We start from the raw sequence: 26,292 nt of genomic DNA, 5'->3' as shown, positions 1-26,292 counted from the left end.
GAGTACATATTGCCTTTCTTTCCAGCACCTAATGTTGGAGCTCCCAAGAACTTGCACACCCCTGCCCCTGAATGCCTGCTCAGATCCTGCTAAAGAAACAGCCACCCGTCCACTCACAGGGACAACAGTGGAGACCAGATTGCCAGTCTCTACATTGACTCTGTGCGTCAAGTTACTCAAATGCGTTACCATCCGCCACTCATCCTGCTGTGAAGGAGGATCCACTGCATCATGTACACTATGAGGTGCCTCCACAGCGGAGCCTTTGGCCAAGAAGCAACACCTGAGGTGTCCCATGTGATGCTCAAATGCCTCCACTACCACTACACCCAGAGGCAGCAGCCTGAAGGCAAGTGACTGTAGCCAAAAGCACATTCAGTTGTTCACAAACTGCGCCCAGCACAATATGCACACATCCTACCCATCCTAGTATTACTAAATAAGAAATGACAATAAAAGCACATACATGAACTTAGATATGCAACTTTTCTACCCTCCTGACATGTCAACATTGGAGGTTGATGCCTTATGAGCTGTGCAGATAGTTCTGAAGAAATGACAACTGTAATACTGACTGCTTTACTCTACATTTTACAGATACAAAACAATGAGATTAAACCTCTTAGACAGAAAAACAAGCACGGAATTCAAGAACTATACTACTGAGAAAACACACTAAAAGCTAAATATTTAACTTGTCACTCTGCAGATGCGTACCAGGTGACAGATGGAGCCTGACACACAGTTCACTTGTGTATGTACACCATGCAGTACTTCTCTACATGAAGTGCAACATTAAATTTCTACATGCAAAACAATATTCTTCATGTTGCCCTCAAAAATAGCAAGCTCGCAGCATGTAGATGAAGAGTTTTTCTTTGCAGTTAGCATTACTTTCACTGGAATAAATCCTCAACTTCTGTCTTTGAGCATTAGTGAGTTTTATGGTTTGCTTCACATCCCATTATACAGGTACTCAGGGAATAACTTCTACTCACATTGAGCTAGATCTTTGTAAAATTTCCTCTGCTTTGGTCTTGGGTACAAAGTATGGTAGATGGTGATCTCAAACAGCATTTCTAGGCCAAGCAATTAGAAGTAAAGTTCTTTATATACCTCTGCATATCTACCCACAAGTTCATAAGGAAATGAACACTGGTCATGCAAACCAACTTCATCCATTCTTTGGTTACAGTGTAGGCAATAATTATGTTTGAGGTTCGTTTTTCCATTTTTATATACTACAAAATAATCTGAACTACCACCAAGTCTTGAAAAAAAGTGGACATTTTTCTTATCAGCTCACTTTACACTCCTACCACCTCAGAGCACTTGCAGTGAATATGGCTGACATGTTTTACCTAATTAATTTTACAATTGTAAAAGCTCAATTATTTCCATCTAACAAATTCTAGAACAGGTTGGGAGAGTGGTTACCAGTTGTCCATATAAATCCTTCTCTGGTGCTCAGCACTCCCACAGATTTCCAACACAACCTTAATGTATGCTAGAAATTTTGAGGACTAAAGCAGTATTTCCTTTCTCTTCAGCAGTCCATATTTTGAAATTATATTAGTGTGATTTATCTGAAGAGTACACTATGCACAGGTTGTATCATAATTAAAACGAAAAACTTACACTAGAGAACGTATATACAAAAACAAATAAAAACATTTCAGTAAATGTGTTGGCAAATGAGCTGTATGTGAGACAATTGCAACTGTCTGGTTATGAACAGCCATTGATTTCACCACAAAATATTGCACTATTTGGTATAAACATATTTGAAATGTAATTTTTTTATTAAGTCCCCAGCTAATTGGTCTCAAATTTCACACATTGCCTATGTTACCAAGAAATGCGATACCACTTCAGCATGTTCAATGTTACAATTTACTGTACACTTGTACTTCTTAAAGGACATGTTCCACCTGTCATCCTTGGACTCAGATGCAATACTGCACTCATCTCTGGAGTCAGTTACGAATTCTTTTAATGCCACCAGATTATTTCATAAATCTTGACAAGACTGTACAATTTGGTGCAACAGTGCTTCAACTATATGAATGGGAGTTATGTACAGTCTTAGACGTAAAAACTGACCGCCGGCCGGTCGCTACAGAGACTAAGTCCGAGTTGTTCACTTAAGGTGTCCAATAAAACTGACCGCCCCTGACAACTCTTTAAGTCCGGCCATCTGCACAATCTGGCAACACTGTAAAATGCGGAAGTGTTAGGAGGAAGTGTTGTCTACTTCCAAGATATTTGGATGGAGTGAGCCTGTGGTCTTGTGGTAATCGGCGTGCATTCTAAACCTATAGTCGCATGTTCGCGTCCAACTGCATTTTTTTTTTACCACATTTCGGTCTAAAGTTATGAGTCTGATTGAACATCGAAGATAATTCGCTTAACATTCTACACACCAGCAATAACAAGTACTTCCAGAAACAATTCCACAGGACAGCTCGTGGCTGTGTCGCGATCACAACAGCTTACGCCCCGGCGTTTCTCGCGCTGCAGCGGCTACCAGCCACCGGCCAGACGCCACCCGCCGCCTGAAATACGGCGCCGCCCATGTGAAGGCGGCACCACGCTGTCAGTGTATGTATGTATCAATACCATTTTCGAATCTGAAGTTCTAGTTATCATCTTGCAGTTAAGCATTGGATTTTGCATACTTGAAAATCATGAACTACAGTTAAGCGTTGTAAAATTGAGTCACAAGTGGAAAAAGGTGTAACATCTGCAACACAATGTTTACTTGTGGTATAACAGAGGTGTGAATGTAGAGGAGGCAGCTAGAAAGATTTTAACTGTGTGGGGAGCGAGTGCTTTTGGGAAAAATACGCCAGAAAAAGATATTCTTGTTTCAACAAAGATCGTTCTGGCATGAATGATTTTCCACATTAAGGAAGTCTCGACTACTGATATATGTGACAGATTACCATTTTACCATCATGCGACATTTGCATTCAACTGGCAAAGTTCAGAAGTCTGGTGTAGGAGTACTGCATGCTCTAATTTGAAACAACAAAAATCAACGGAGTGACTATTATTGAACGTCATCAGGTCGCTCATTGAGCATTACTATGCAGTACTGTTACTGGTGACGTGTTATGATGCCTTTATCGTTAACTTCCTAAGAAGAAATGAAAGCCTGACCTCTACCAAAAGACGTAAACTCAAGCAAAGAGTACCGTGAACATAATATTTTACATTTGATAGCTCCAAAAGTGTGTTTTGGGCTACGAATTCTGCCCCAAAGGGTGTGTGCAACACAGCTGGAATTTGTTGCTAACAACTGAGACACCTTTCGGTCCCAGTGTAAGAAAGTCGAGCAACAAAACTACATCACCTGTGCTACGGCATGATAACTCACTCTGTTGATTTGAGAAACAAAACTATCCAGGATATTGATAGGAAAATCGTCTCTCAGGCCCTTCTATTGATAGTGAAGTCCTCTCTCGGCACTTGTCCCTCTCGTCATATATTCGTAAAATTTTACCTTTCCCGCTTTTGATCGATCAACCGTCAAGGCAATTCATGTCTAGACGAAAATACTCTTAAAACTACTCTGGTTTAATGACATCGTTAGAACAAGTAGGTTTCTACGGGTGTAGAATTTGTAAACAACTTTAGCATTGTCATATTGTTTTAGATATTGTGAAAGAAAATTCTGCTGCTGATTAATTTCTCTTTGATGATTACAGTTGCGATTAGTAAACTAATGGAAAATGCAATTAAAATATCACTGTACTATTACAAATTAAATTCAGCTTACTACAGAAGCATCATGACAGCAGTCTATCTTAATAAAGCATTAAGTGTGTGTAAGACGATTGAGCCTATTTTGTCACGAATTAGTAGGATATTACCGACTTTTGACTTCGAAAAGATCTGTATTTACTTCATTTCCTGTATCATTCGCAAGTATTATGAAAATGTGGCATTGCATAGATAAAACTATGTATTCACAACAACAGAAAATATGTCGGCAGAAAACAAAAGTGGCATTATGAAATTGGCAGTACCGTAAGGTTTTCGCTCTGACACTAAGGGTTACTGTAAGTAGCAAGACGAATTTTCCTCGAGCGTTATCTTATGATTCCTTTTTTGAGTTTGTATCTGCCTGTTTGTAGCTTAGCTACAAAAGAATTAAAAATCTGGCTTTCAGCGAGTCTCGAAAGGCGAACGAAAGCAGCTTGCACCTGGTAGGCAAGCATGTTACCTGGGAACTGGTTTTTTTTTTCCTATAGTGGGAAGACATACTTTTGTGGTTGAATTGTTGGCAAATGTCAGTCAGATGTGTGCCGTTGGTCTAAGTGTTTCGGTATGTTGAATTTGTACCAATGATTTTTCTACAGGTTTTTTCTGTCCCAAATAGAGAGTTGAAGTCTCCCATTAGTATTTTCACGTCATCTTGGTGAATATTGCTCATGGTGTTTTCGAGTGTGTTCCAGAATTTTTCGACATTTTCAGTGTTTTTCTTATTTTCGATGTTGGTGGGGGCGTGTGCATTGATGAGTGTATATTTTTTACTGGGGCTCTGAATGAGCACAGTCATAAGTCGATTGTTGATGGGTATGATTTCTTAGATAGAGTTGATGATAGATCTGTGTTCGAGAAAAACAATGCCGAAGATTGGTAAGTCTTTCGCTACCTTTTGTTGTATTTTGCTCTTGAAGATGCAATGGTTTCCGTAATGCAAGGTTTCACTGTCGGTTAGTCGTGGTTCCTGAAGAGAATTTTTTGTTGGTCAATTTCTTTTGTGAGATTATTTAGTTTTCGTGCTTGGATCAATGTATAGATGTTTAGTTTTCAAACGCATGTTTTCTGCTTGTAGGGAAATATACCAGAGATCTTCGATATTCTCTGCCGTGATAACCTGGACTCCCCAGAATCCGAAAATCCAACTGCCGCCTGTCGACAGGCGGGTTGAGTACCACCTGGGGTAAAATTGACTTTGCTTGCACTGTTCATGTTTGCTTGTGTTTCGTTGGTTTGGCCTGGGTGATACCAGGACCGGACAGGACCAGAGGGTGTTGAAGCCTTTGGAAGGAAATATTTTCAACCGAGCTCATTGAGCTAACAGACGGTGACCAGAGTAGCGGTGATTTTCACTCAGACGTGCCTGGATTTTGGGTTCAACGGATTGAGTAGCTGTTCAGGATTGTGTTAGTATTTGGTTCACCCCATGTATTTGATTTCCTCGATACCACCAATATGGGGGACGGTTTCCTCTATCGGCCCCACGGGATTATTATTATTATTATTATTATTATTATTATTATTATTATTATTATTATTATTGTCATTATGTCATCAGCAAATCCGATATGGTGCATCTTCCCACCACTGAAATAGATGTGCATTGTTCGATTCAGTATTTCCACCACATAAATAGCGGTTATAATTACGTTACATTGCTGCTAGTAGACATATTTCTCACTTTTTCTTAGACAGTTGCTACCTGTTACTCCATCATAGGAATTTATGTGCGCAGCATTGTTGCAATACAGACGTTCAAATTATCCGATTTCTGTAATTTCATTTCGATACCAGACCGGTCTAATCGGATTCAACCAGCCAGGCTTAATGTGGATATCCGAATACAACTCTCATCATTTGATAGTCTGGGTAAACCACATTCTTAATCGGACGGTTGAATCTAGATCACTTATTTATGACTGGGCCTGAATTCTTAAACACTGTGGAAAATAATAATACACTGTGCTTATTACAAATACGTTATTTAAATATAAATATATGAACGAACGAGATAACAGTTTATTTACAGGAGCAGAGCCCCATCCATCATAGCAGAGCAGTGCGAGATGGTTTCAGGCCCAAGAGAGGATAAAGCTGTTGCCGTTTGTTCCACGATCACCGAACATCAACCAGATAGAGAATATGTGGGCAGAGGTAACAAGGTCATTGCCATGTGGACCTACAAATGCAAGCGACCTTTGGACGAATATAGAAAACGTATGTTGGGAAGCAAACCATCATGTTACACTGTCGATGACTTAATGAAATCAGTGCCCCTACACCTTCGAGAAATCTTACGTAATGATCGTGGGTGGGTTGGTTACTAGAAGTATACTTGTCCACAAAACCCATGTGGACAATTATCTGATAGTCGGTCAAGCTTTGCTATGTCGCAGCTCTTTAGATACAAGTCCATTTACTTTCAGTCTCCTCCTTACAATTCTTGCAATGCAAGGTAATTCAAAAATCTCATCCACTCGACGCCAACTGAGGAATTGACTGGTGCATGTGTAACGTGATGGTTTGCTTCCCAACATACGTTTTCTATATTCGTCCAAAGGTCGCTTGCATTTGTAGGTCCACATGGCAATGACCTTGTTACCTCTGCCCACATATTCTCTATCTGGTTGATGTTCGGTGATCATGGAACAAACGGCAACAGCTTTATCCTCTCTTGGGCCTGAAACCATCTCGCACTGCTCTGCTATGATGGATGGGGCTCTGCTCCTGTAAATAAACTGTTATCTCGTTCGTTCATATATTTATATTTAAATAACGTATTTGTAATAAGCACAGTGTATTATTATTTTCCACAGTGTTTAAGAATTCAGGCCCAGTCATAAATAAGTGATCTAGATTCAACCGTCCGATTAAGAACGTGGTTTACCCAGACTATCAAATGATGAGAGTTGTATTCGGATATCCACATTAAGCCTGGCTGGTTGAATCCGATTAGAACGGTCTGGTATCAAAATGAAATTACAGAAATCGGATAATTTGAACGTCTGTATTGCAACAATGCTGCGCACATAAATTCCTATGATGGAGTAACAGGTAGCAACTGTCTAAGAAAAAGTGAGAAATATGTCTACTAGCAGCAATGTAACGTAATTATAACCGCTATTTATGTGGTGGAAATACTGAATCGAACAATGCACATCTATTTCAGTGGTGGGAAGGGGGGGTGGTGGTTAGGGTTTAACGTCCCGTCGACAACGAGGTCATTAGAGACGGAGCGCAAGCTCGGGTTAGGGAAGGATTGGGAAGGAAATCGCCCGTGCCCTTTCAAAGGAACCATCCCGGCATTTGCCTGAAACGATTTAGGGAAATCACGGAAAACCTAAATCAGGATGGCCGGAGACGGGATTGAACCGTCGTCCTCCCGAATCAGTGGTGGGAAGATGCACCATATCGGATTTGCTGATGACATAATGACAATAATAATAATAATAATAATAATAATAATAATAATCCCGTGGGGTCGATAGAGGAAACCGTCCCCCATATTGGTGGTATCGAGGAAATCAAATACTTGGGGTGAACCAAATACTAACACAATCCTGAACGGCTACTCAATCCGTTGAACCCAAAATCCAGGCACGTCTGAGTGAAAATCACCGCTACTCTGGTCACCGTCTGTTAGCTCAATGAGCTCGGTTGAAAATATTTCTTCCAAAGGCTTCAACACCCTCTGGTCCTGTCCGGTCCTGGTATCACCCAGGCCAAACCAACGAAACACAAGCAAACATGAACAGTGCAAGCAAAGTCAATTTTACCCCAGGTGGTACTCAACCCGCCTGTCGACAGGCGGCAGTTGGATTTTCGGATTCTGGGGAGTCCAGGTTATCACGGCAGAGAATATCGAAGATCTCTGGTATATTTCCCTACAAGCAGAAAACATGCGTTTGAAAACTAAACATCTATACATTGATCCAAGCACGAAAACTAAATAATCTAACAAAAGAAATCGACCAACAAAAAATTGTCTTCAGGAACCACGACTAACCGACAGTGAAACCTTGCATTATGGAAACCATTGCATCTTCAAGAGCAAAATACAACAAAAGGTAGCGAAAGACTTACCAATCTTCGGCATTGTTTTTCTCGAACACAGATCTATCATCATCTCTATCTAAGAAATCATACCCATCAACAATCGACTTATGACTGTGCTCATTCAGAGCCCCAGTAAAAAATATACACTCATCAATGCACACGCCCCCACCAACATCGAAAATAAGAAAAACACTGAAAATGTCGAAAAATTCTGGAACACACTCGAAAACACCATGAGCAATATTCACCAAGATGACGTGAAAATACTAATGGGAGACTTCAACTCTCTATTTGGGACAGAAAAAACCTGTAGAAAAATCATTGGTACAAATTCAACATACCGAAACACTTAGACCAACGGCACACATCTGACTGACATTTGCCAACAATTCAACCACAAAAGTATGTCTTCCCACTATAGGAAAAAAAAAACCAGTTCCCAGGTAACATGCTTGCCTACCAGGTGCAAGCTGCTTTCGTTCGCCTTTCGAGACTCGCTGAAAGCCAGATTTTTAATTCTTTTGTAGCTAAGCTACAAACAGGCAGATACAAACTCAAAAAAGGAATCATAAGATAACGCTCGAGGAAAATTCGTCTTGCTACTTACAGTAACCCTTAGTGTCAGAGCGAAAACCTTACGGTACTGCCAATTTCATAATGCCACTTTTGTTTTCTGCCGACATATTTTCTGTTGTTGTGAATACATAGTTTTATCTATGCAATGCCACATTTTCATAATACTTGCGAATGATACAGGAAATGAAGTAAATACAGATCTTTTCGAAGTCAAAAGTCGGTAATATCCTACTAATTCGTGACAAAATAGGCTCAATCGTCTTACACACACTTAATGCTTTATTAAGATAGACTGCTGTCATGATGCTTCTGTAGTAAGCTGAATTTAATTTGTAATAGTACAGTGAATATTTTAATTGCATTTTCCATTAGTTTACTAATCGCAACTGTAATCATCAAAGAGAAATTAATCAGCAGCAGAATTTTCTTTCACAATATCTAAAACAATATGACAATGCTAAAGTTGTTTACAAATTCTACACCCGTAGAAACCTACTTGTTCTAACGATGTCATTAAACCAGAGTAGTTTTAAGAGTATTTTCGTCTAGACATGAATTGCCTTGACGGTTGATCGATCAAGAGCGGGAAAGGTAAAATTTTACGAATATATGACGAGAGAGACAAGTGCCGAGAGAGGACTTCACTATCAATAGAAGGGCCTGAGAGACGATTTTCCTATCAATATCCTGGATAGTTTTGTTTCTCAAATCAACAGAGTGAGTTATCATGCCGTAGCACAGGTGATGTAGTTTTGTTGCTCGACTTTCTTACACTGGAACCGAAAGGTGTCTCAGTTGTTAGCAACAAATTCCAGCTGTGTTGCACACACCCTTTGGGGCAGAATTCGTAGCCCAAAACACACTTTTGGAGCTATCAAATGTAAAATATTATGTTCACGGTACTCTTTGCTTGAGTTTACGTCTTTTGGTAGAGGTCAGGCTTTCATTTCTTCTTAGGAAGTTAACGATAAAGGCATCATAACACGTCACCAGTAACAGTACTGCATAGGAATGCTCAATGAGCGACCTGATGACGTTCAATAATAGTCACTCCGTTGATTTTTGTTGTTTCAAATTAGAGCATGCAGTACTCCTACACCAGACTTCTGAACTTTGCCAGTTGAATGCAAATGTCGCATGATGGTAAAATGGTAATCTGTCACATATATCAGTAGTCGAGACTTCCTTAATGTGGAAAATCATTCATGCCAGAACGATCTTTGTTGAAACAAGAATATCTTTTTCTGGCGTATTTTTCCCAAAAGCACTTGCTCCACACACAGTTAAAATCTTTCTAGCTGCCTCCTCTACATTCACACCTCTGTTATACCACAAGTAAACATTGTGTTGCAGATGTTACACCTTTTTCCACTTGCGACTCAATTTTACAACGCTTAACTGTAGTTCATGATTTTCAAGTATGCAAAATCCAATGCTTAACTGCAAGATGATAACTAGAACTTCAGATTCGAAAATGGTATTGATACATACATACACTGACAGCGTGGCGCCGCCTTCACATGGGCGGCGCCGTATTTCAGGCGGCGGGTGGCGTCTGGCCGGTGGCTGGTAGCCGCTGCAGCGCGAGGAAACGCCGGGGCGTAAGCTGTTGTGATCGCGACACAGCCACGAGCTGTCCTGTGGAATTGTTTCTGGAAGTACTTGTTATTGCTGGTGTGTAGAATGTTAAGCGAATTATCTTCGATGTTCAATCAGACTCATAACTTTAGACCGAAATGTGGTAAAAAAAAAAATGCAATTGGACGCGAACATGCGACTATAGGTTTAGAATGCACGCCGATTACCACAAGACCACAGGCTCACTCCATCCAAATATCTTGGAAGTAGACAACACTTCCTCCTAACACTTCCGCATTTTACAGTGTTGCCAGATTGTGCAGATGGCCGGACTTAAAGAGTTGTCAGGGGCGGTCAGTTTTATTGGCCACCTTAAGTGAATGACTCGGACTTAGTCTCTGTGGTGGCCGGCCGGCGGTCAGTTTTTATGTCTAAGACTGTACGTTGTACTTTCATGATGATCTTGAATGGAAAAATCCAGAGGACTGAGGTTGGGTGGTTTTGGAGGCCAAAATATAGGCCCTGCTTGACCTATACATATTAATGTGTTAGGTGACATCTTACGTAAGAAGCAAAATGTACATGTGTTCCTTGAATCGTGTACCACATTCACCAACCTTGGGCCACAGGTGAAACCTGAGCCCAATTCTATGGGAACTTAACCAAAATGTTAACATTTCAAATAATTTGTATTGTCTAGTACAATATTTCATACATAAGTTAGTGGCAGCTTGTAGGCACATATTCACAATTATCTTGCAAGCCACTCATTTGCAGACCCATGTTTATATGAACATTTTGCATCTATTATCACACAATTTCTCCAGTGTCTGTTTTTTCTGTTTAATTTTAATACACTCTGCATATCTTGGTAGAACACATGGCTCTCTCTGATGGTTTATATAGCACACAATACTTTCATACAATAACATCTATCTGCTTAACTACTGTACTGTGATATCTTCTGATTATACATCTTAAGTAAAACAACTGTCAGACAAGAGACATATAAACACAGTGCTCCTTAAGGTTGTGTATCGTGTCCACCTGTGTTCATAATATATACCAATGACTTTCCAGACCATATGAGATATGGAGACAGAGTTCTCTTTGCTGATTACTGCAGCAACATAGTCACTGATAATGTGATAAAACACCAGAACTCTTATTAAAGAACACAAATGAAACACTCTCAAGGACGAGTGCAATTACACCAAACTAACACTGAACACATGGAACACAATTCTGTCACATTAAACATAGGTGATACTTCCATAGATGGTGTAAAAAGCTCAAGGTTTTTAGGGATGGATATTATTGTCAATTAACATGGAATGAACACACAAAAATGCTGACACAAATAGCATCAGCTGCAAGTTTTGCTCTTAAGGTTATATCATATGTTTGTAACAGCCAATGTCTTGTGGTGACATCCTATTCTTACGTCCACTCAGTTCTTAACTATGGGTTTCTTTCCCAGGGACCAAAGCCATGAAACTGCAGAAAACGGCCACTAAAATAGTAACTAGAAATACTAGTAGGGCTCATTCTAAAGAACTGTTTAAAGAGCTATGTACCTTTACTGCACGAAATGAGCACATCTACCAACCTGTTGTGCACACCAGGGAAAATATTACTAAGTATATAATTAATAGTTTTATACACAATCATGTAACAAGAGCCAGCCTGGACATATATTTAACAAGTAAACAAACAAAAAACTCAAAACTGCACATTTTCCATCAGTGAAGAAAATTGTACGAGGGAGAGCTGAAAAGTAATGCCTCGCAACCTTTTATGTGAAAAGTCTTAAAGATTTTTAAATAAAACAAACGTTATTAACATTTACATCTTTATTCTTCATCTGTGCATATTTATTTCTCAACATAGCCACCCTGGCGATGTTCTCCCAATGAGAGACCAGCTTGTTGATACTGTAACTGTAGAATGAATCTGTTGACAGAGCCACAATCTCACCTCTGTTTGCACTACTTCATCACTATCAAAGTTAAGTCCATGATGGTGACCTTCAAGTTTTAGATACACGTGAAAATCGGGTAGGGTCAAGGTGGGACTGTATGGAGGAAGATCAATGGCACAGGACCCACGGCGTCCGATTGTTGCAGATGTTGAAGCACTTATGTGTGGTCTGGTATTGCATGCAGAATGAGAGGATGCTCCAAGTGTCGCTGAACTCTTCAAATTCGAAACTGAATTACAATACACTGTTTCTCACGCACAGACATAATTCACTTACACACCGCCATGTTACATGCTACAAATCGGAGCCCTTTGGTGGCAGAGGGCTGCAAATATGTAGGCATGAAGAATAAAGATAAAGACTGTTAATAACATTTGGTTTATTTAAAAAGCTGTCAGTGTTATCAAATAAAAAATTTGCATGCATTACTTTTTATATGCCCTTGTATAATACATTGCCAAAGGAGATGGAAAAGGTTACTAAAATACATCTGTTTAAAAAAGTTCTTTTGAAGTAATGCACTCCACAAAATCAAAAATTACTTAGAGGATTCAGAGTAGTGGTTAATATGGAAAGGGGATTACTAAATCACCTTGTCACATCAAAATAGTGGAATGCGTTTGCAAGAAAATCATGTGCCAAGATCGTGGGTGCATGATAGAAATGTCTTATTATTCTTGCAAGTTCAACATCTCACTCATCATGAGGGTTGTTGTTGACTTAGTTTTTCAGATGAACCGATGGGAGGACACGAACAGTCAGTTTTCAGAATGGATTGGAGTTAGCGAAAGGGGTACAGCAGCAAGTTTGTGGTTCCAGATTCCTCTGTGGGCGTCCTTGAAGTGTGCAGCCATGAAGAGTAAAACTTTTTTATATCAAAGAACTATGTACAATAGGGTCTAACCAAATGAGGCAGTGCAGTTGTTAAGATGTTGCTTGCTTTGTCTGGCCATCCCATACCACTTCCGGCAAATACTGGGATGGTTCCTCAATCAAGGCCACAGTCATCCACCTGTCCCATCCTCTTAAGGCATACATGTACATTCTATGTGTACATATATTTTTGAGCTATTTATTTCATTCTATTATGATGAAAAATCCTATATCATCATACGATGATCCATGGTGAATAAATAAATAAATAAATAGGCTGCTTGTAATGTATCAATCTACAAAATAGCCATATAATGTCATTATCGTGTAACACTACATACCGTATCATTAGAGACACAAATTTGGTGAAGGTTGTACCCATTACTGGATGTGAATGGATTGATAAGGATTATTTTTCAGCACCAAGTGTACTGCCATGTAGATTTCAATAATTCCAACCTTTCATTGGTGCAAGGAACAGGCATTTTAGCCAAGAAAGGGGCCATCATAACTGAACAATCCAAAACTAACTGAAGACCTTGACTGTAAACAATGGTAAAGGACAATTGATGAGAAACAGAGCTCTTTCCTACAAAACATGTAAGTTATGTACTTTATTCCTATTAGTTGATAATAGCTCCACAATAACTGAGAAATGGCAACTGTATCTCTAATTTCAGATCTTGCTAATGGCAACTTTATCAGAATGTGTGCATGTAAACAGTGGTAAGGGCCAGGAACATAGCTGCTGGTATTACTAACGCATGCAGTGTTCATGCCAGGGAAATGCTTTTCAGGGGCAATTTTTATGAATCTGACAATAATGTGGATGACTATAACTCAAATAACAATCTTTAATATGTTCCCGAATGCAAATGCACTTCAAAAGTATTTGCTCATTGGGTAAATGTGAACATTTATTTAAGCAAGTAAACAATGTGGTGTCCCTTACCATATTTTATGTGAATTTAAATGACAGTGTGATGGTAGAAATTTTAAGGACCACCCTTAACATTGTTTATGTGCTGTGGTAAGGTGATTGGTAAAATTAATTTTGTATTGTCCTGAATCATAAATCAATTTTTGAAGTTGTTATGCTTTTTATTGCAAAAATTGTTAATGCAGATCAAAAACTAAACAATTTCAACCTTTTAACTTTGTATTTTTGAGAGGTTTCACGATACTATTTCATTAATTAACCAAGCAAGTAAACTGTGGTAAGTCAGTGCTAACACATGTTAAGTGCACTCAGTTAACAGATAAAAAATGTTAAGTACCCATTAATGAATTAGTAAGAATATTTTTACGGTGGAATTTACCATTTTAAAAATATGTTGTTGATGCGAATATATTTGAAAACAGTGATTTATCTGAATAAAAAAAAAATCACACTGCATATACTTGAAATATCTTATTTAAAAGATTTTACTAAAAATTAACTGTGCAATTTCTCAAAACACCCAGCTTTCCCTTACCAATGTTTGCAGCCAAGATCTTTAATTCATGTTTACAACTTTGGTGATAAAAATAATCAAATCTAGGATTTATAGAGGAACTGGTGATACCAACTAAGTGCCTTCACGCTAACAGGTAATGGATTTAGCTAAGAATTTTACACTTTTACAATGTAAACACCTTTAAAACCTGTTTCCTCTAGATTTATTCAATGCAGGAAGGACTCAAGTGCTCATTAGCTTGTAATTAGCCAACATAAATTAATAACAGCCAACAATTTGCTGCAACATTCCATGTGTATCAGCTTTGCTAAAACTCATGCTAAAAGGCAAGCAAAATAAGACAGGGGTAATGGTCAACATGTCAAGTAAATACTCACATGGTCCCCATCAGTCCTTCGATTAGGCTCCATCTAAACATTAAATGAAAATACACAGTACATTAATTGATACCCCTCTTGCTTAACGATCTGTCCACAGTTCAGACATATAAAGATGAAATCATCGTGTGACTCAAATCCGTAAGACATAATCCATAAGACAACAACCAACAACACTCAAGAGTAACTACACCGAACTGCTTCTATAATAGCTTCTTTAACTCAGTACACTCCATTTCCATATGTGAATATAAGTGTGCATTGGTTATGATATGAAAGACGTTAATAATAATGTTCACCATGCTGAAGTTTTGGGTGATTGTTACTGTCACGGTCCTTTAACAACACAAACCTGATACTCATTTTATATGATTATGATGACATTAAAGGAGGAAAAACTCTGTTTCCTGCAAAACAAATGGATTTCTTCTGAAATGGTTTATTACAAAGATGTGTAGCACATCTATGTTGGACCAGTGGAGAAATTGAAGAAAAGCTGCAGTATATCAGAAATCATGCATGCAGACACTAAAGAGCATTCACTTTAGTGGTCTGACTCAGTGATTCATCATTATACTTAACAGAAAGCTCATTAAACTTATTTAAAATCTGAAAATACATAATGTTTGAAGTGTGTCCACTGAACAGATTTTCAGGTCACTTTTAGTTAATTAATCACACTGTAATTTACAAAAAAAAAATTACATTACTATGTATAATTCACAGCAACAACTGAAGTGTCCATACAAAATGAAATTTAATCATATTTTACGGGCAGTACACAGAAAATAAAGCCCCAGTGAAGGCAATATACAGCACAACGATAAGCCGTACATATAATTTCCTGCTGTCTTTGTTTCATCTACAATAAGACTGTGTTATTTTTATAATCCAGTCATATGTCAACAGCCACTTTCTGACACTGATGTTTCTACACAAAATGTGTGCTTATATGTTTCAAGTACCCTGTGGATAATGTATTTACTGCATACATTCTGCCAGGATTGACATTACATATCCAGTTCTTGCAATACTCTCTTACAAATTGTGCTGCTATACTGTACATTTAGGACATTACTTCCTTCCACCACACAACAACAACAACAAGCTTTAAATATTGAAAGATTTCCTTCCTCAGTTTCAGTATTTTCCACATTATTTAACTGCACTGTTATCACAGCTTGTAGTAAAGAGAATTCACAAAGCAAAACTAAACAAGGCCAATGAACTCCGTTCAGATCACATTATAACTATCGACCAAAGTAAGATTAAACTGCAGTACCACATTTCTTCAAATATGTTGTACTGAACCTGTAGTAGCAGACAGGGGCAGTGAATTAAAATAGAATGCAGTAAGTACTAAATTTTTGTAACACACACAGTGTGACTCACATTGTACAAACTTCATGGGAATATTATTACTCTCTGTAAAGATAGCTGCCAGTAGTGCAATCATCAGAGTATGGTGTACAGAATAAATCTGAGACTGACACGGAATATTGTTTTATTTGTGAAGTGTTACATTAGCCCGACACACAGTACAGCTGAAGAAGAATAAACACTGTACAAGAAATCTTAACTCAAACTATGAGATAAAGGCTATTGTTTTTATGACATCTTTTAAAGACATTCAACTTATAGAGCCATGGATTAGTTATAATTATTGAACGCCTTCACTCTTTCCATGTCTATCTTGTTGTTAACCATTCAGCAAACCACTTTATTCAATGTCATCTCACTTTCTTTGCTACTTTCAAAGAATCCTCTGCAGACTTCATATACTAATTTTCATGACATCCACCACAACCCTACTGAACCCTCCAAAACATTGTATCTTTTACAAATCATTCTCAAGTTTCAGGAAAGTATTCAGAGAACAAGAACACCTTATTATAAATGCAGCAAGCAAATGTTTGGCATCAGTCTGAGATGAGTGCAAAGAAAGAAACAAAGGCAGAGAAATGGAAGACAATAGCTATATTTTATATGTACAAAGTCCTTGACAATATGGATGGGTATTATCCATGCATAGTTTGGTGATTTTAAAAAAATAAAGAAATTAAGCCTAAAGTGTTCTGTCATGATTAGAATGAATATTTTTGTTAGGAACAAACTCTGATTGTGAAGATGTAGATAATGAAAACACCTGCAAATGGTTACGTAGCCATGCCTATGAACCAGGATATGAGCAGCTAAGTGATGCAGATACAGTGAACAATGCATTTAGCTGTTATTAGAGTATGCAGGACAAAATTCAGCTGACTATACTGATATTTTGACTCTCTGGAAAATAAGAACCAACATAATGAAAAATGTGAATGAGAAACAGAAGCATAAAATGGAATAGTATGATTACTTCTTGATAATGGACTGTAAGCAAGTGACATGAAATATCATGTGATTTAAGTGTAATTTTTTTTAATAAGATGTCAGTTTATGACAAGTAATGTGTAATAATAAGATGAGTTTTGAACTGTGACTGGTAATGTATTTTCTGAACACCGTAAATAGTAGATTGTAGTAAAAATATGTGTATTTTGCATTAAGTACACCTTTTGGTTAGCCTTCCAGTATCAAGTCTGAGTTAACATATATAATTGAGAGCTTGCTATAATTATTTTTGTATGTGTACAAATTTAAAATATTTTCAAGTGACTGCCTGTAAAATATCATCATGCAACTATGAACAGAACGTTGATTAGGTTATACCCAACTGATTATTCTAATTAAACTTGTCCTATGAAAAGTTATACCACATCAGATGTGTTCTGTAGTACCACTAAATCTACGCATGGAGACCTTTACAATGCCTGGTGATGATGTATTGGTAGTTATCTTGCAGAAGCCATCTTAACAATTCAAATGTTCTAAAATACTTTGGCATCCCCAGTTCTGAGAGGAGTGTCTTGAACGTGAATAATACAAATGCACTAAAAGGAAAATTGAATCTGAAAAAAATTAATAGCAAACTGGATGATGATGGTGATGCATGATATGAATAGTAATAGACTGTGCCAGTTTCAACCACGGAATCACACTGGGTGGATGGTTTATCTTGGTGTGCCACTTGCTGATTTAAACAGAGCCACAAACCAGTCCCTTTTGAAGAAAATATTTAGAACCCACTTGGTTTGTATTGGTCTAATCATGATATCCTTAGTGCTGATTTTTAATTCAAGCTTTCGCAACAAACGGTTGCTTGGTCAGGAAAGAGGGAAGGAGAGGGAAAGACGAAAGGATGTGGGTTTTAAGGAAGAGGGTAAGGAGTCATTCCAATCCCGGGAGCGGAAAGACTTACCTTAGGGACTTTCCGCTCCCGGGATTGGAATGACTCCTTACCCTCTCCCTTAAAACCCACATCCCTTCATCTTTCCCTCTCCTTCACTCTTTCCTGACGAAGCAACCGTTTGTTGCGAAAGCTTGAATTTTGTGTGTATGTTTGTGTGTCTATCGACCTGCCAGTGCTTTTGTTTGGTAAGTCTCATCATCTTTCTTTTTAGATATATTTTTTCCACGTGGAATGTTTCTATATATATATATGAATGTTTTAGTTGGACCACTTTTTTCACTTTGTGATAGACGGCACTGTATAGTCACAAACGTTTAAGTACGTGGTATCACGTAACATTCCGCCAGTGCGGACGGTATTTGCTTTGTGATACATTACCCGTGTTAAAATGGACCGTTTACCAATTGCGGAAAAGGTCGATATCATGTTGATGTATGGCTATTGTGATCAAAATGCCCAAAAGACGTGTGCTATGTATGTTGCTCGTTATCCTGGACGACATCATCCAACAGTCCGGACCATTCGCCGGGTAGTTACGTTATTTAAGGAAACAGGAAGTGTTCAGCCACATGTGAAATGTCACCCACAACTTGCAACAAATGATGATGCCCAAGTAGGTGTTTTAGCTGCTGTCGCAGCTAATCCGCACATCAGTAGCAGACAAATTGCGCGAGAATCGGGAATCTCAAAAACGTTGGTGTTGAGAATGCTACATGAACGTTTATTGCACCTGTACCATATTTCTATGCACCAGGAATTGATGGCGACGATTTTGAACATCGTGCACAGGTCTGCCACTGGGCACAAGAGAAATTACAGGACGATGACAGATTTTTTGCACACATTCAGTTTAGCGACGAAGTGTCTTTCACCAACAGCGGTAATGTAAACCGGCATAATATGTACTACTGGGCAATGGAAAATCCACAATGGCTGCAACAGGTGGAACATCAGCGACCTTGGCAGGTTAATGTATGGTGCTGCATTATGGGAGGAAGGATAATTGGCCCCCATTTTATCGATGGTAATCTAAATGGTTCAATGTATGCTGATTTCCTACGTAATGTTCTACCAACGTTACTACAAGATGTTTCACTGTATGACAGAATGGTGATGTACTTCCAACATGATGGATGTCCGGCACATAGCTCACGTGCGGTTGAAGCGGTACTGAATAGCATATTTCATGACAGGTGGACTGGTCGTCGAAGCGCCATACCATGGCCCACACGTTCACCGGATCTGACATCCTTGGATTTCTTTCTGTGGCGAAAGTTGAAGGATATTTGCTATCGTGATCCACTGACAATGCCTGACAACATGCGTCAGCACATTGTCAATGTGTGTGGGAACATTACGGATGGCGAACTACTCGCTGTTGAGAAGAATGTCATTACAGGTATTGCCAAATGCATTGAGGTTGACAGACATCATTTTGAGCATTTATTGGATTAATGTGATATTTGCAGGTAATCACGCTGTAACAACATGCATTCTCAGAAATGATAAGTTCACAAAAGTACATGAATCACATTGGAACAACCGAAATAAAATGTTCAAACGTACCTACGTTCTGTGCTGTCCTTAGGTTAGTTAGGTTTAAGTAGTTCTAAGTTCTAGGGGACTGATGACCATAGATTTTAAGTCCCATAGTGGTCAGAGCCATTTGAACCATTTTTTTAATTTTAAAAACGAACCTGTTACCAACTGTTCATCTAAAATTGTGAGCCATATGTTTGTGACTATTACAGAGCCATCTATCACAAAGCGAAAAAAGTGGTCCAACTGAAACATTCATATTTCTTTATGTACTACACGAATATGTAATAAAAATGGAGGTTCCTATTTTAAAAAATGCATTTCATGTCTGTTTGACCTTTGGCAGCACCATCTAGCGGGCCAACCATAGAGCCATCTGGTTTCCCCCTTCAAGCTAGACTAGTTTCGTTCTTTGTAGTTTTTTCATTTGACCCTTATTTCGTGAGATATTTGGCCCGGTTACGATGAATGGGCATACACCATACTGGCCATTAAAATTGCTATACCAAGAAGAAATGCAGCTGATAAATGGGTATTCATTGGAGAAATATGTTACACTAGAACTGACATGCGATTACATTTTCACGCAATTTGGGTGCATAGATCCTGAGAAATCAGTACCCAGAACAACCACCTCTGACCATAATAATGGCCTTGATACGCCTGGGCATTGAGTCAAACAGAGCTTGGATGGCGTGTACAGGTACAGCTGCCCATGCAGCTTAAACACAATACCACAGTTCATCAAGAGTAGTGACTGGCATATTCTGACGAGCCAGTTGCTCGGCCACCATTGACCAGATGTTTTCAATTGGTGAGAGATCTGGAGAATGTGCTGGCCAGGGCAGCATTCGAACATTTCCTGTATCCGGAAAGGCATGTACAGGACCTGCAACATGCGGTCGTTCATTATCCTACTGAAATGTAGGGTTTCACAAGGATCGAATGAAGGGTGGAGCCATGGGTCGTAACACATCTGAAATGTAACGTCCATTGTTCAAAGTGCTGTCAATGCGAACAAGAGGTGACCGAGACATGTAAACAATGGCACCCCATACCATCACGCCGGGTGATACACCAGTATGGCGATGACGAATACACGCTTCCAATGTGCGTTCACCACGATGACGCCAAACACGGATGTGACCATCATGATGGTTGCTGTCTTGCAAAAGTCCCCATCTGTTGACTCAGGGATCGAGACGTGGCTGCACGATCCATTACAGCCATGCGGATAAGATGCCTGTCATCTCGACTGCTAGTGATACGAGGCTGGGATCCAGCACAGCGTTCCGTAATATCCTCCTGAACCCACCGATTCCATATTCTGCTAACAGTCATTGGATCTCGACCAACGCGAGCAGCAATGTCACGATACCATAAACCGCAATCACGATAGGCTACAATCCAACCTTTACCAAAGTCGGAAACGTGATGGTACGCATTTCTCCTCCTTACACGAGGCATCGCAACAACGTTTCACCAGGCAACGCCGGCCAACTGCTGTTTGTGTATGAGAAATCGGTTGGGAACTTCCCTCATGTCAGCACATTGTAGGTGTCACCACCGGCGCCTGCCTTGTGCAAATGCACTGAAAAGCTTATCATTTGCATATCACAGTATCTTCTTCCTGTCGGTTAATTTTCATGTCTGTAGCAAGTCATCTTCGTGGTGTAGCAATTTTAATGGCCAGAAAGAGTGTGTGTGTGTGTGTGTGTGTGTGTGTGTGTGTGTGTGTGTGTGTGTGTGTGAGAGAGAGAGAGAGAGAGAGAGAGAGAGACTACATTACCAGTGGGAAATGAAGCACTGGTAAAAAAAAAAATTGGTAATATAAAATGTTTCCTGATAAAAACACACCCCTTTCTTTCTGCAAGAGAACATGATTCCATTGTTGCTGTCAAATTAGAAACCTACACAAGCATTTTCTGAACAAACCTGCACTGTACAGTCATTTGTATGTATTTGTGGCTGCACTGCTTTGACAAAATTTAAATAGAGCCAACTTCATTTCCAAAGCCTATAAGATCATTTCTGATTGACTGTGGCTAATGAAGAACAACACAAAAATGAAAAACAACACAGTAATGCAGCCTTAAGAGAGCCATATCGATAATGAGTATTAACAATAACACTTGAACTAACCTGATCTTCAATTGTTTGATGATCTGTTTCCTGAAGCCATGTTCCTAGTATTACTGAGTCATCTGCATGACACACTGCACGCAACTGAGAGGTAGTTGTATTTGCAGGATTTTCTGTGAGTGTGAATTCTGCCACAAGCATACGAAGCAAGTGTGTGTAAGAACCTGTTGAAGGAAAAGAAGCAACAGTAATTCAGGGTGATTCCATAAAGCAACATCCATGAAGGCTTATACTGTACATAGAACATCACAGCCAGTAGGAGGACACAAACACAAGTAAAATGTTTAGAAAATGGCTATCAGGGCAGTCTTAACTAAAGTAAGAACATAAATTATATCAACTACATGCCAACTACACCAATGCACAATAATATATATTCCTACCTGACATAATCCCCCACACACATGATGGGACTTTACTCAATGTGCATAATTTGCCAGACACTTGTTTCTAATATGATACACCCTTTCTAATGACACAACTTTAAAGAAGAGAAATACCATGTTGGCCCCCCTATCTCTACATTGAGAAAACCCTTGTTCTGTGTTTTTGCATGTTTTAACTAATCGTGTGGTGCCCTTCTCCAGCCAGTATGGGGCATCAGCTTAGCAGTCACTGGAACACAGAGAAAACCACAGCTAGGCAGGCCAGCATACCGGATCAAAGTCAGTTAACCCAACCCCTTAATCTGTTCCATGCCCAATTCCTTTCCCAGACTTACAGGCTACTACATGAACAAGTTTGTGGTATATATATATATAAATAATTTTTCTTTTTTTTTTTATGTCTCCCCCATGACCCATGGATATTGTCCAGGTGCAGTGGCTTGCATGCTTCAGTGATACACATACCCATGCAGTAGAAGTAAGTACACGGGAATCATAGCTGCAGGGAGAAAAGACTAAAAAATGGTTCCTGGAGATGAGCAGAATACTTTTCATTAGTTGCAGGGGCAACAGCCTGGATCATGGACTGATGTGGTCTTGTAACATTATCCAACTGTTGGTACTGTGAATGGCTAAAAACAAGAGGAAACCCAGACTTATATTTCCTGAGGGCATGTAGCTCTTTTTTATAGTTTAATCTTGGGTAAAATATTTTGGAGGTAAAGAGGCAGGGACCACTCAGGAGAATGGTGTCACCAGGAAAAACAAATCTGGTGCTTTATGAGTCAGAGCATGGAATGTTAGGTCCCTTAATCTGGTAGGTAGGTTACAGAGTTTAAAAATGCACATGAATAGATTGATGTTAGACATATACGAAATACATGAAGTGTTGTGGCAGCAAAAATTGGATTCTTGGTCGGGTGAGTACAGCATTATTAACAATTAATTCAATAGGGGTAACACAAGAGTAGGTGTAATAAGGAATAAGAATATAGGAATGTAGGTGAGCTACTATGAACAACCTAGTGAATGCACTGCTGTACTGAAGCCCAACACAAAGCCAACCACCACAGTAGCAGAAGTTTAAATGCCTACCTCATTTTTACATGACAGTATGTATGATGAGATAAAAGAAATTACTTAGATCATTGAGGGAGATGAAAATTTAATTGTGACGAGGGACTGGAATTTGATAGTAGGAAAAGGAAGAGAAGGAACAATAGTAAGAGAAGATGGATTGGGGGAAAGGAATGAAAATGGAAACAGCCTGGTAGAATTTTGTACAGAGCACAATTCAGTCATTGCCAACACTTGGTTTAAGAAGTTTATACACATGGAGGAGACCTGGAGACACCAGACAGGTAGATTATAAAATAGTAAGAGAAGGTTTCAGCTACAGATTTTAAACTGCTAAACATTTCCAGGAACAGATTTAGACTATGACCATAAATTACTGGTTACGAACTGTAGGTCTGAAGAAATTGCAAAAATGTGGGAAATTAAGAATGGGGGGCCTGAGTAAATTTAAAGAACCAGAGGCTTCTGAGAGTTTCAAAGAAAGCATCTGACAATGACTGAATGAAAATGGGGGACAAGAATACAACAGAAGATGAATGGCTAGCTCTGATAGATGAAAGAGTGACAGCAGTGCACGATAAAATACACAAAATGACAATGCCCAGCAGAGATCCTTGTATAACAGGATATACTGAATTTGATCACCAGAAGGAGGAAATATACCAGTGCAGCAAACAAAACAGATGAAGGGAAATACAGAGGAAGGATGAGATTGCCGGGAAGTGCAAAATGGCAAAGTAAGCAAGGACCAAGGGTATAGGACAAACACAAGATTGCAAGAGCAAGCATAATTAGGGGAAAGACGTATGTCACCTATAAGAAAATTAGAGACACCTTCAGAAAAAAGAGCAGCAGCTGTACGAATATCAAGAGTTCAGGTGGTAAGCCAGTTCTAAGAAAAGATGGGGAAATCTGAAAGGTGGATAATATACACTGTACAGAAGGGCTACCTAAGGGAAATGAACTTGAAGACAATATTAAAGAAAAGGAGGAGGAAGTAGATGAATAAGAGATGATAGATATGATACTGCAAGAAAAATCTGACTGCACACTGGAACACCTCACCAAAACAAAGCTCTTGGGGTAGATGTCATTCCCTCAGCATTATTGAGATCTTTGGGAGAACCAGCCAAGACAAAACTATTCCATCTGGCGTGCAAAATAACCTCAGACTTCAAAACAATGTAATAATTCCAATGCCAAACAAGGCAGGTGCTGACAGATGTACACATTACTGAACTATCTGTTTAGTTACAAAATGATGACACAAATTATTTACAGAAGAGTAGGAAAATTGGAATAGGCTAACTTCAGAGAAGATCCAGTTGGATTCTGGAGAAATGTGGAAAACCCCACTGCAATACTAACCCTACGGCTATCTTAGAAGACATGTCACCCCGGCCCTGCAAGTTGGAAAGCCTGCTAGAAGTCAAAGATTTCAATGACAGCCACTAGACAGCACTGCTAAAATCTGTGAGCACTGCTGTTGCCAGTACAGTGATGGCTCCAGAATCATACTCATTTTTCCAGCCTATCAGCACTCTCAGATATCATTTAAAGCTCTTAGTGCAGCAGCTCACACAGTCAGTCATGATTTCAGTGAGCTCCGGTATCACTACACATTGTTGTTTTGGTTCTGGATTCACTACGTCTTAGGATTTTGATCTTTGTCTACTTGTTGGGTTTGTTATCCACTGTGCCATCTCTGCTGTTTGTCTTTTTTCCACCTTTACTCTCAGGTGACTCACTTCAATGTCCTCAGCAAGCCACCCAGTCAGCCAATCTCTGCAGGTTATCGAGTCATTCCCAGTCTTGTCCAATTCCAGTCACAACAGATGATACATTAAAGAAAGGCAAACCTCCACGTATAGCATCTGAAGATTTAAAGAAGGTTTTGACAATGTTGATTGGAATACACTTTTTGAGATTATGAAGGTGGTATGGATACAATACAGTGAGCAAAAGGTTATTAACAACCTCTCCAGAAATCAGACTGGAGTTATGAGAGTTGAAGGATATGAAAGGGAAGCAGTAGTTGAGAAGGGAGCATGGCAGGGCTGTAGTCCATCCCCATGTTACTCAGTCTGTACAACGAGCAAGCAAGGAACAATCTGGAGGTAATTAAAGTTCAAAGAGAAGAAATAAAAACTTTGATATTTGCCAATGACATTGTAATTCTGTCAGAGGCAGCAAAGGACTTGGAAGAACAGTTGAACAGAATGGACATTGTCTTGAAAGGAAGGTATAAAATGAACATGAACAAAACCAAAACAAGGGTAATGAAATGAAGTCTAATTACATCAGGCAATATTGAAGAAATCAAATTACGAAATCTACATCTACATATATACTCTGCTAGCCACCAAGCGGTGTGTGGCAGAGGGCACAGTTTGTGCCAAAGTAATATTTTCCCCCCTCTGTTCCACTCGCAGATCGCGAGAGGGAAAAACGATTGTCTGAATGCCTCAGTACGAGCTCTAATTTCTCTTATCTTTGAATGGTGATCATTCTGCAATTTGAAAGTTGGTGGTAATAATATATGCTCTACATCCTCAGTGAAGATTGGATTTTGGAATTTAGTGAGCAGCCCCTTCCATTCAGCGCGTCGTCTATCTGCAAGCGTGTCCCACTTCAAACTGTCTATGAGATTTGTAACACTCTCGAGATGGCTAAATGTACCAGTCACAAATCTTGCCGCTCTTCTTTGGACCTTCTCAATCTCTTGAATCAGACCCAACTGGTAAGGGCCCCATACAGACGAACAATACTCTAATACTGGACGAATTGACATATTGTAAGCAATTTCCTTTGTTGAAGGACTGCATCGCTTCAGGATTCTATCGATAAACTGCAATCTAAAGTTCAACTTGCCCATTACTTGTGTAATCTGATCATTCCATTTCAGATCATTTCGAATAGTCACACCTAGATATTTGACAGATGTTACCACTTTCAAAGACTGGGTATTTATTTTGTACTCGTACATTAATGGGGATTTTCGTCTTGTTATACGCAGTAGGTTACACTTACTAATATTGAGAGATAACTGCCAGACATTACATTACACATTTATTTTCTGCAAATACTCATTGATTTGTTCACAACTTTCATGTGATACTACTTTCCTGTAGACTACAGCATCATCAGCAAACAGTCTAATGCCACTGTCAATACCATCAACCACATCGTTTAT

General features: G+C 39.1%; 1 protein-coding gene across 1 annotated transcript in view; it reads right to left on the bottom strand.

Moving 5' to 3' along the window:
* Positions 1-26,292, bottom strand: part of LOC126183346 (HEAT repeat-containing protein 5B) — a 268,954-nt gene that overhangs the window by 114,827 nt on the left and 127,835 nt on the right. The window contains exons 16-17 of the mRNA XM_049925227.1: positions 21,637-21,800; positions 14,667-14,699 (exon numbers count right to left, since the gene is read on the bottom strand). Of these exons, the coding sequence (XP_049781184.1) occupies positions 14,667-14,699; positions 21,637-21,800 (197 nt within the window). The remainder of the gene's footprint in view (positions 1-14,666; positions 14,700-21,636; positions 21,801-26,292) is intronic.

The sequence above is a fragment of the Schistocerca cancellata genome, chromosome 4, assembly GCF_023864275.1.
Source record: "Schistocerca cancellata isolate TAMUIC-IGC-003103 chromosome 4, iqSchCanc2.1, whole genome shotgun sequence".
In the NCBI taxonomy this organism is placed as follows: domain Eukaryota; kingdom Metazoa; phylum Arthropoda; class Insecta; order Orthoptera; family Acrididae; genus Schistocerca; species Schistocerca cancellata.
This window is presented reverse-complemented; position numbering and strand designations above follow the sequence as displayed.